General features: G+C 43.6%; 1 protein-coding gene across 1 annotated transcript in view; it reads right to left on the bottom strand.

Moving 5' to 3' along the window:
- SIK2 (salt inducible kinase 2) overlaps window positions 1–12,523 on the bottom strand; it is a 42,740-nt gene that overhangs the window by 17,963 nt on the left and 12,254 nt on the right. Inside the window, exon 4 of the mRNA XM_069876570.1 lies at window positions 9,117–9,278. Within this exon, the coding sequence (XP_069732671.1) occupies window positions 9,117–9,278 (162 nt within the window). The remainder of the gene's footprint in view (window positions 1–9,116; window positions 9,279–12,523) is intronic.

The raw sequence follows: 12,523 nt of genomic DNA, 5'->3' as shown, positions 1-12,523 counted from the left end.
ATGCACAGATTAGGCCTGAAAGCTCACTTTCATTCATGAAAGGCCCCGTCACAAATCCTTTTATCAGTCCTCCCACTGAAAATATTTATCAGGATGCTGAATGTCCTCTGTTGCTATTTTTATAGAATCATAAAATCATACAATCATTTAGGTTGGAAACGACCTTGAAGATCATCGAGTCCAGCTATGTAATTATTAAAACACCCTGCAAAACTTCACAGCCTGTAGGAGTTTGGAGTAAACTTCTACCAGTTTGCTAAATCCAAGTTTATAAACAGCTATCACTAAACCCCAACAAACTGCCAATCATGCAGCAATGAGAGCTTATTTGCTCGCCAAGATATATCTGAGATCCAGTGCTGGATCTGAGACTTCCCGAGTTTTCTTTCGGAGCTCTCTAGCCTTGAACACAACAAATTTTGACAACGCAAGCATCGGCTCTGGGGACGGGAGGAAGGAGCTCTGCCAAAAGCAACAGGCATGGGGAAATCATGCAGCCTTTTGCTAGGAAGGGAACTGCTACTGGGATTGGCTGCAGTCTACAACTGGAATTTGCCATTCCGCAACCAAGCAATTCTTTAAAATGTTTCTTTTTATGGCTTAATATGGGACCAGACACGGGTCCCACGGGACTTGAGTGTTAGTCACTTTTTGTAATAATCCAAAGCAAAATGACAGCTCAAACTACAGAGACACATGAAGTCAGTAAAGTCTAATGCAGATTTTTTTTAGCTTCCCCTGTGGTTGCTCTCCCAGATTGCATTTTTTTTTCACCAGAATACAGCAAACAACATGAATATTGAGGAAGCTGGTTCAGTGATGGAACTCTAACTGATTATTTTCCATATGCACAATTTCAGGTGGCTGCTTCAGCTCCCCAGTGCTCCCATCTGTAGCATTCTTGCCTTCCATTCCAGGAACTCTTCCACATCTCCTGTTCCTCACATGTCCTGCCATCGTTCTCGCTCCCTTTGCTTAGTTCATATGGCATTTGCTTTAGCATTCTTTACTCTTCCTGACAGGTTCCCAGTGGACCCTCCTACACCCAGCACAGATTCTCATTCCGAATATACTCAATCCACGACAATCCTTAGTATTCATACACAAGGCTCTTACTCATCAGGCTTTTAATAGAAGCCACTGAAGCACAACGTTTGGATACACCTGTTCACACCATGAATCAAAAGACTTGCTCTGCTGAAGTCTAGTGGGGTTTTCTCATGGAATTCAACGTTTCCGTGTTGCTCCCAGCATTGTACTGTTCCGTACTGCACTGTCCCACCTCTGTACTGCTCATCCCTTTGTTCCACTTGATTGAGTTGCAGGCTACTCTATGTTCTCTGTGACAACAAATGCTGTTAATTCTAAAGCAAAGGAGTTTTTCTCAAGGAGAGAGATCTGATACCAAGGACAAATACTCTTTGGATTTAAGGCTTTCAGGCAAACTGGCTTCAATTCACTAACCAGCTCTATCTCCAAGGCAATACAGAATGGAGCACTGGCCAGTGACAGGCAAGGATTGTCAAGCACAGCAGCACTGGCTGTGTTCACCACTGGTCTGCTCCTGCGTGAACAACGATTTAACAGTTCCCCACCACTTTTTCCATACTGGAGCACATTAAGCAGTAGAAGGTTACAGAAGGCGTTTCTTTCCTTAAGGTGATAAGGCGTTTACCCTTGGAGCTGACCAGGCTCCTGCAGAGAAATATTGGTGTGACTCGAGGAATCCTGTGAAAGTCAACAGTGTTGATAAGCAGCAATCAGGTTGTTGATTTAGTGCTATCAGGTGCTGATACCTCAGAGGTACATTATTACAATGCGGTGCTGACTGGCAGATAGGGAAGCTGATAAACACCGGAGTTGGCAGACACAGCACAGGCACTGCTGGTACCATTTCATTTACTCCTATTTGTATAGGTTGTGATACTCAGAGGAGACAGCCTGGTGTTGTCATACATCCTGAGCTAAAAAAAACACCAGAGAACCCTCAGAATCAAAGTGGTACAGAGAGATTAAACAAAACCTTACCAGGCTTTGATAAAGTTGGAGTTGTTTTAGAGAGGCAATACAGAAATTGAATTGGACTCTTTACACGGAGCTTAACAGTGAAGGTCCTTGACTGCTGTCCTAAAAGAAGGACACAAGAGCCTCAGTGGTTCTCCTAACAGAACTCTTCCTGCAAGGTACATCAAAACTGAACATGGGTGGAAGAAGCAGTTTCAGGAACACAAGAACAGAAGAGGTGTTTAGAGCATTTTTCTCTTCTGTCTTCCAAGATTTCCCTTAGCATGTAATAAGAATGTTTTGGGTTGCAGGGGACCTCAAAGCGCATCCAGTCTCACTCCCCTGCCATGGGCAGAAGCACCTCCCATGGGATCAGGGGCTCCAAGCCCCATCCAACCTGGCCTTGAACCCCTCCAGGGATGGGGCAGCCACGACTGCTCTGGGCAACCTGGGCCAGGGCCTCCCCACCCTCATGGTAAAGAATTTCTTCCTTATATCAGCCCGAATCTCCCTTCTTTTAGTTTAAAACCATTACTCTTTGTCCTGTCACAACAGGCCCTGTTAAAAAGTCTGTCCTCATCTTTCTTATAGGCCCCTTTAAGTGCTGGAAGCTGCTCTAAGGTCTCCCCGGTGCCTTCTCTTCTCCAGGCTGAACAACCCCAACTCTCTCTGCCTGTATGGGAGGTACTCCAGCCCTCGGATCATTTTTGTAGCTCCTACAACTGTTTCCACAGGTAAGACATACCTTTTTTTACATGCCTTGGAGGTCCGTTTGATTCAGATAAGCAACTGGTAACCGGAGATCAGCCACAGTTACACACACACAATCCAGGTCACTGTGTCCTCATTTCATCCTTCCTTTTTCTAAAGGTCACTTGTGGTACTCTTGAAGGAACAGCTAGATATGGAATGTAAATGTCTAACCTAACTTCAACCAGTTCTCAGTGGTGTTCTTCCACAAAAAATGCATCTTGAAAAATATTTGGCAACGTGCATAAAGCAGCTCTTTGTATTTAGGAGTTTCATGGTATTGATTATGGAATGTGTGTCCCTTATCAGGGGTTTTAGGGTGTGAAACCACATACCAGTTATACACACAAGAACAAGAGAAGAGAGAATTAATAGACTGGGATAAACTCAAGTAAGAAATCACTGACTGACCCAGGCCAGGGCCCAGCATAACTGAAGCTCCTGGACATTCTCGAAACAGCACACACAAACAGTCACCCTCTGCCGAAAACTTTTGCCTCAGCGTTTCCACAGCCTGAAAAGCAACGCTGCAATTCTGCTGTAAACCTTCTGCCACCTTTAATGTGTAATAATACATCACGTGCTCTGGGCACATCGCAGTCCAGTGACCCAAACACATCAGGGTTTGAGGGGAAGAGCTAAGTCTCGCTTCCTTTTGTAAACACTGGCCTTAAGTGTTTTCCCTTCTGTTATAGCTCTACAGTCCAATACTCTGCACACAGAATCACAGAATAGTTTGGCTTGCAAGGGACCTGGGACATGCTCCATCGCTGTCTCCAGCTGATCAGAATTTGCCTTTTCTTTTAAATAAGCCAGTCGTTCTGTGAAATCTTATTGCAGGGATTTCCAAATAGGCTATCAAAAGAGAACAAGTCTAAAAATAAGCAGGGTGCTCCCATCAGCCTAGACCACAACTGGATGATAAAGATACTGGCTTAATTATCATCAGCAGCAAGGGTTGTTGAAAACATTGGAAAATGGGCTCTACTTTCAACTACCTGACCGCACAACCTGAAAATCCTAGGTCTAACCCAAAGCTGCTGAAAGACTCCTCTTTATTTGTCTAGACCCCTGAAAGAAACTAGGCCAGGGGCTGTGCCCATTACAGATAATTCCATACTGGAATTAATAGCAATGTGTTAGGGTCAGTAGGACTTGGCAGGCCAGTTCCTCCACAACAAAAACTCTGCAAAGATTCAGGTCCTTAACACTTCACGAATAAGATCTGCGTACAGCAATTCAATCTATGGAGCTCTTCGGTGCTACCCACAGCTGCAGGATTAATCTTTTTCACTTCTCATCTCTAACTGTGCCCATTATTCGCATTCACACAAAGCACAAAAAGATACATCTCTCATATCCTTGCAGTTTTACCTTTTCTTCTCCCTCCCCAAACGCTTTTGTTCTGAACAAGGAAATCTCTGTTCTCAGAAAGCTCGTTTGGTCATTAGATAGCGTTGCCACCCTCCCCCTTCAAGACAAGAACTACAGGGCTTATCTGACATCGAATCTGCTGAAATGATGCAAATAAGGAGCTGCAGCCCATGGCTGCAGTTTGGAAGAAAAAATTAATGATAATTTCCTGAAGAACAATCACAGAATCACAGAATATTTTGGGTTGGAAGGGACCTTAAAGCCCCTCCAGTTCCACCCCTGCCATGGGCAGGGACACCTCCCATTAGATCAGGCTGCCCAAGGCCCATCCAACCTGGCCTTGAACCCCTCCAGGGATGGGGCAGCCACCCCTGCTCTGGGAGGTGCTGATGATGAGCTGTCATTTTCATGATGACAGGAGAGACCCTTATCCCTCATTTATTTGTCCATTGTCAACAATCAGACCAGAAACTTACAAGAGAGACAAATATTTAAGCTTCGTTCTACCCTTCTAACTCAATGTCTCTAAATTAATAGTGCATTCCAGATAATTAACATACTTTGTTAAATGAGACCATCTTATGTTACTGTACATATCTGGTTCGGGTGGAATCCTCAAGAGGTTAAACCTCCAACACCAGCCTGAGGTCACTGTGTTAGCTCAAAGTCAGAAAATCAGATAACCAGGCTGACAGCAGTGAACTTTTGGGACGGGTCCACAGTCAAAGAGCCCCGCTGCCTGTCAGGAAGGAGGCTGCAATGCCAGAAAGACTATCTGAAGGTCAGACCACACGCGAGATCCGTAGCTGTGTCATGTTCTGCAAGCACACAAAGAGCCCGGCAGTTGCAGAACAGTTACGCAATGGCATCCTGGCATGTCCCCATGCTCTGGAGGTGCAAACGGCCAAGGCTGGCTCAGATTCCAAATCTACATAGGAAACACTGACTATGATGCTCACGCCGTCCTTCCTTTTACATCCTCCTTCAGTTCTGAAACAACTGCAACTTCAGCTGTAATAACAGAGGGGGAAACAACAAAATCTTTTACCCACCCCCAGCCACCGTGTGTCACCTGCCTTTTTCCTATTGCAGCTAGACTCTGGTTGTGAATTTTTCTGTTCTCTTTAAGGAGTCTTCTCTTCACATGTAATTGGCTTGGCAACCTTGACAAAACTTCAGAAGACACAAAACAATTTCTTCTCTCAGAAGCATTTTGCTGTCTGTGCAGGTGTCATTAAATCTGATCTCTCCCGTCACTTATCTTGCATTTGTCAGATTTTAAGCATCCTCTCAGAACTGCAGATAAATATCAGCCTAACTCCAAACCACAGCTCCTACTCAGGTGCCACCCTCATATGTCTCCATATCAGATTCACAAGTACATGCACGTATCTCTGTCAGCACGGCTGTAGAAAGCACGACCTGCTTGGAAACACGAGTTCAGTCCCTAAGAAAGTGAAACTCTTTGCCTACCCAGACTGGATTTAGAGTTAGCTATTTGGTGAACGTGAACACATTGAAGCCACTTCGAAATGAATCACGAACAAATCTGAACAGTGAAAGACAGAGAAGAACTTTAAGTATGATGATCAATGTTAGATAAGATTCAGGTTTACGTTATGATTAGGATTTTTTTTTGCTTTTAACCATTATCTTTACATGCTTAACTTCATAACACATAATAGTTTTATTTATGATTACCAAAAGTAGTGCAAGAGCAAGGAACTGAATCTTAGAACTGAATGGCACGATCCTTGCAAGTCTGTTACCTCTCCTCCCTCTCTGAGCAACAGAACTGATGCTGTCGAGAGAGAACTTGCCTGGGTGAAAGAGCAGCAAGGGGCTTGCATCAGATGGTAGTGGGACAGCACAGGTGATGGAGCTCTATTAGGCAAATCCACAAGTGAGAGGTCTATACGTTGATATGAGGGGCAGGGACGAGCAAAAGGGAATAGGGTGCAGAGAATGGCCAGCCTGGTGTACTCTACTCTACCGGGCACTGCCCAGGATCCGACCCAGGACATACTTCCTCATGAGTCCACGCACCTTTTCTAGAAGTATATGTCTTATATACCTGGACAATGGTTTCTTTGCTCTGCAGTTCTGAAACTGAAATTCCTTCCCTTTTCCATGGGCAATGAACACCAGTTCCCTCCAGTTATGAATTTCTGCTGAAAAAATAGCATGCACTGACAATCCAAAGCACAGCAAGAGCCAGATACCTACTAATACACCCTAGACCTTTTCATGTAGCATAGGACTTAAAAACCAGCGCCGCATATTTCAGCAATCTGCTCTTATCTTTAGAAATCCAATTATCTTCTATTGTTGCACAAAATAATTACCCATGCAGAGAGATCAGTGTTATTTGTTAGGGTACATAAATTATTATGGTTACCTCTTTTTGTTTCCATTAGGCTTTCTACATTTGCGTCTTCAAACAATGTTAAAACATTTCTTAAGAAGTCAAGAATTAATAGCTTTCACAAAAACCATTTCAAAGAAAAAGTTTAGGATTTAGATAGGATACTGGATGCTTGGTCCATTGGGCTTCCTCAGTTTTTAATTATTGCACTGTCAGTTTAGTTGTCCCACTTATTATAGTGTTAGAATGGTCAGGATTCAATTAAAAACATAACAGCCACCAGTCTCATTCTCTCTTCCCCCCTTCACCTTGTTTCTACTTTGCTATTGCTGATACCATAATTGTTCTGGACCAAAGATAATAGTTTTTAAACCTAAAAACACTGTTAAGATTCCTCATTCCAAAGAAATGGATTTTAAGAACATTACTGATGTTTAAGAGAAAAACGTGCAAGCCTTCAAAAAAACATATACCAGCCCCAGAATTCTAAAAAAGGACTGAAATTGGACCCCTTACCAGCGGACTGAAATTATATAATGGAGTGATCCTTATCTTCTTAACATTTGCCTGAATCTGCACGTTAAAAAAAATACGATCATTTGCAGCATTGTGTTCAGTTGAATAAACTCTGTGTTTGTGCAATCTGCAAATATTGGTTCTACCACTTGCGGTATTTTGTTTCTCAATCTCATTTACCCCCTTTCAAATAGTCTTGAACGTAGAAGGCATAATTTTTTGAACGCACATCATTTAAATGGAATCTGTTTTCCCTTTCAAAATGGAAACGGACTAGGATTTCAGACCCGTTTGCAATCTGAGAAATGGAAGCTCCCTGCCAGAGCCACTGAAACTTCTGTGCATCGAGTGCTATGAGGTAGTCTCTAGTTTGTACCTCTAAAAATCCTTTAGAGGGGACACCAGCTTCAGCGCTATAATTAATCCATTCCACTAAAATTGCCAACAGAATTGAACCTCAAAGAGCCGCGCGGATCTTTTGTTATTACAGTAATATGAGCAGAGGAGATAATCGGGAGAGAGGTGCTGATAAAGGAAAGGTATGAGTGTGTTCGAAACAAACCTGACCTACTTCATGAACTGAATGCTGATCAGCCAGTTCTGACGTCAATGCATATTTTACTGTCCACCATCAAGACAAACCAGCACTACAACCTACTTCAAAATAACAGTCTCTCCTACCTGACCTGGTTCAAACCTGGTTCAAACACAGCAGCTTTACCATCACGATGGCACAATTTCTGCAAGGATCTATAAGGCACCTTAACTGGGCAAACTGGGGAGGGCTGGGAGTATGCAGAGACATACTCATTATTCCATAGAATCACGGAATGGTTTGGGTTGGAAGGGACCCCAAAGCCCATCCAGTCCCACCCCTGCCATGGGCAGGGACACCTCCCACTGGATCAGGGGCTCCAAGCCCCATCCAACCTGGCCTTGAACCCCTCCAGGGATGGGGCAGCCACCCCTGCTCTGGGCAGCCTGGGCCAGGGCCTCCCCACCCTCCCAGCAAAACATTTCTTCCTAAGATCTCATCTCAATATCCCCCTCCTCCAGCTGAAAACCACTCCCCTTGTCCTGCCCCTGCCTCCCCTGATCAAGAGCCCCTCCCCAGCTTTCCTGGAGCCCCTTTCAGTGCTGGAAGCTGCTCTAAGGTCTCCCTGGAGCCTTCTCTTCTCCAGGCTGAACAACCCTAGCTCTCTCAGCCTGTACTCATATGGAAGGTGCTCCCCATGATCATCTTCGTGGCCTCCTCTGGGCTTGTCTCCTTGTCCATACTCCTTGTTTAGGTATAAAAGATCGCAGTCTCATCTGCTTATGGTTTTAGGAGCACTAATCTTTGAATCTTATTTTATTCTCCTGGTGCCTGAAACACTTTATGCACGTTTCTGTGTTTGACTGAAAAATGTTGTGTTCTTGAAGAGTAAAAGCTTCAAAAAATATCTTGAATGAACCAAGACATCCACTGGAAATTAGGAAGAGTCTGGCATGGCCATGAATATCTATGAAATGTGGATTTCATAGCTGCTAGGAGTGACTGGCAAGGGACAGCCCCTCACATAACACTGGGGCCTAATGCAAACACTGACACTGCAGAGCTTTCTATCAAAATAATTCATCAGTTACTGTGTTGGTTTCCAATTGTTAGATTAATTTGAATTAGAGAGTAATTCTAGCTATCAGAGTCAGGATCCTGGCTGCCCTTTGTTCTTCCACAGTTTGATAAATGATCCATGAAGAACATGAACCCCTGGAAAAGACTGTTCTCAGGGATCTGCACAGCACCGGCCAATTCCAAAATCACAGATAAATCATCCTGTAGAATTAATCATCTCTCTCCTTTTCAGAGAAAAATAAACAACTGACTCAGCACAAAAATGGCTACAACTCTAAAAAATATTTCCTTTTTCCGGAAAGTATAATAGAGCTAATCTAGAAATTATTTCAGCTACATGTACAGCAATATCCATAATGCAAAATATTACATTACCACTCTGATTTTCTGTACCTTACGCGCAGCAGTGTATCCTGGGCAGCAGCAAATTAATTACTCCAACAGCCTTAATAAAAATAAGGCACGACTGAATATCATCTACATTCCGAGTACCTGCTATTTTGATGTTCATGTTGTTGTCAAGCAAAAGATTTTCAGCCTTGAGGTCTCGGTGAACAATCTTCCGCCCGTGGCAATACTCCACTGCTGAAAGGATCTGCCAAAATTTGCGCCTGGCCTCAGACTCACTGAGACGGCCGTGGCTGGCAAGGTAATCTGTTAAAATAAAGCAGGTTTAAATGAATTAGACAGCAGGCAACACCCCTAAAGCTAAAAGATTTCCCTTCAAATAATTAGCACTAGGAAACTCTAAACAGTATTCCAGTCAATCCCAGTTTACAACCCATTGTCCTCACACTCTCCCCTCTCCAAAGGACGGGAAAAAGAGTAAAAAGTAGCTGCTGTGCAATGAAACTCTACTCTGCTCCTTCTTTTATAGTTACCTGACTACCCTAATAAATATTTTTCATATAACACAACCCCTGTGGAATGGGGAATACTCGGAATAACTGGTTTCACCATCATGAGGTGCTCATGCAGGCTTCCCATTTCTCCCTCTGAAGCCTCAGCAGAGGCTCTGTGCTAGCTACAAGTACTTTTTCTCTGGAAATAAACAAGAACACATAAGGTACCCATCCTGACCTCTTTCTCGTCTTCACTGCCTCACAAGCAGAAAGAACATTTTGTTTTCATACTTGATTACGTTGTAAAAACTAATGTTAGCCCTGAAACAAATGAGAGCTCTGAAACCCAAGACTTCATTTGTTCTCAGGAACAAAAACAAGTGAAGCAGCAGCTGCATGAGTCTTGACAGAAACAGATCCTATTCTCTCTTACAAGGCATTGAATCAAAGAATCAACTGTTAGGATGGTTTTAGAATTGCCTTCAATATTCTGCAAAGAAAGCAGTTAATGGCCAACGTGCAGCAAATGCGTACAGATACCGTCCCCTGTGTTCCTAGGCAAGGGCTGAGCAGACACACAGGATCAGTCTCCAGCCACTTGCTGCATCCCACCCAGCACTGAAGTGAACCCCAAGTCCCGTGAAGAGGGACCATCATTTACAGACACAAACACACGAGTTCTCTGCTGCCACTTGGGTCACCAGACTAGAATCAGGGACTGGTTTGGGTTGGAAGGGGCCTAAAGATCGCCCAGTTCCAACCTGGTGCCACAGGCAACGAGACCTCCCATTGGATAAGGTGGATCTCAAAGCCTCCCCTGCCATTAAATGCTCCAGACAGCATTGTATTGAGAGGTGACTTCGGAATTACATTTTCACTCCTACTGTTTATCTAAACAAATGCACTAATATTCCATCTTCTCAATATGTTCAATAGAACAGGCTTATTTCAGAGATGGTTTATAGGAGGAAAAAGTTCTATACTCCATTACTGAGGTAGTTTAGCTTTGAGTTTCTTGGGGTAGGACTGAAAGGATTCCACGTGCTGCCTCTCCTACTCCCAAGCACACTGGTAAAGCACAGAGGTTCCCACTCCCGAGCCATCTAAAGAGGCAGACTAGAGCCCTCCGTTACAGTGCACTCATTTCAGCAACCCTTCAAAACCATTTTTAGGCAAAGCACATTAGATCCGATCTCTGGAACCTGCAGATCTGAAAACATAGATTCCAGCCTATCTAAGTCTTAATACACTTTCAGCCAGTTTAACTTGGCAAAGCACAAGAACAAACTAAAGCCTGGCAGTAAGAGGAGATCATAATATTTGCAAGCTAAATATCATCCAGTCACCAAGTGACTGACAAATCATATGATATCAAGGTGAAGTCAGATATCAAAGGCACAAGCTAAATTATACTGAACACGAGCCAGCCCTTTAATCCATTAATCCATCATTTGTTAACAATGCAGCAAACAAGTTAATGAATCCAAGCTGTCACTTGCTTTTATGGCTCTAGCCTATCAGTACTTCAAAGATTCCAAACCACCTTGGCCTCCAGTACTCCACCAAGTCCAGTAGCCTGCATGGAATAGGTCACTTATTCTGAAACCCACTGATCTCTCTCCAGAACAGTGGAATGTGCCACAGTCCATCCAAATAGGTGATGGTACGTGCAAGGATGCTGTTTGTGCATTAACTGACTTGCAAACAGGAAAGGCTGGGATGCAGGCAGCGTGCCAGCCCCTGGGATACAGGAATCACTTGGAAACAGCTGAAACTTGCTGGAGACTCTCTGCCACAACAGTGAGGATCTCGATCAGGGCAGGAAGGAGGGAAAGCTCACATAGTTTGAGTTGTCTTTTTTGAATGCTACCCTGCTTTTCTCTACTTCCCATTTACATCAAAGTTGCCCTGGACACGATATCCTGCTTATGACACAAGGAGTTGGATGATAAGGACCTGAAGGTATGTGGGGGGGGAAAGATAGCCCAGAGAGCAAGAAGGGACTTTGAACACCGAAGTATTCTGTTGCCATGAAACCCATCCCCTTGCCTCTGTGTGTGAAAAATGAAGATCAGCGCAGCTCCACCTCCGCTGCGCTCCAATCGCCAGGGCCCTCTGTGTGCTGAACTCTACTCCACTGCCCTCCAAGTTCACTCTGCCTGCTGATTTGACTGATAGTGTCAGAGAAACTCTCTCAGCAACTCCAATTTAGTTACTGCAGCCAAAATGCATGCAAAACCACCAAATGCCCAGGTATCAAAGCATAAAACTCATGAAATTAACTGTTATTAGGGGGAAAAGGTGGTTCCTGTAACACCTCAGTCCCTGCTGTGTATAAAATAGCCTACCTAAAAAGATTCTCTTTCTCTTTGAGAATATTTCTGCTCCTCTGTTTCTGCTGTTACTCTACCAGCACATGCTAGACTCATTCACAGAAAAGAAACCCATTGTCCTGGGTACCATTCCAACTTAAACCGCAGTTGTTATTACGTGCTGCAAGACAGCAACCATCACTCCTTACCCAGCTCTTACTGTTGCAGCGCACTTTTTGTCTGCAGGAAAACCAGAACACTTTTTTCTCCTCTCTGAAATTCTAGCATGCTTCTGCCCTTACCTCATTTCTGATTCTTCCTCCAAAAACATATATAACAGCAAGACAGACATCCAAGAGGGGAACAACCCATTCTTAATTACAGAAGCCACTCTGAGATATCATTCCAATAAATCAGAAAAAAATGTTTTAGAAAAAACCTGTCTGTGATAATGGACCCAGAAAGATTCCTTCATTATTTTTCTGAGAGAACAAGAGAATTGAATAAACTTTGTCCAAAACACACATTAAAGAATCTGCAAACAGGGGAAGTCTCGGAGTCCAGAAGGCTTTGCTCCTTCAGAATGAACTAAGAGTTTAAGTCAAAGTTTTACAGGAAATTACACACGTTAAAGCCAAGACAAATAACAAGGCAAAAAGAGTCACCATCCAAGTTACTTCAGGAATCTTTAGCCATGTTGATTAAAGTCTTATACTTTTTTCCTTGTGTTAACTTAGTTTTCCCT

Source organism: Phaenicophaeus curvirostris, chromosome 25 (assembly GCF_032191515.1).
Source record: "Phaenicophaeus curvirostris isolate KB17595 chromosome 25, BPBGC_Pcur_1.0, whole genome shotgun sequence".
In the NCBI taxonomy this organism is placed as follows: Eukaryota; Metazoa; Chordata; class Aves; order Cuculiformes; family Cuculidae; genus Phaenicophaeus; species Phaenicophaeus curvirostris.
The sequence above is the reverse complement of the archived record's forward strand: the minus strand, read 5'-3'. Positions and strand labels throughout refer to the sequence as shown.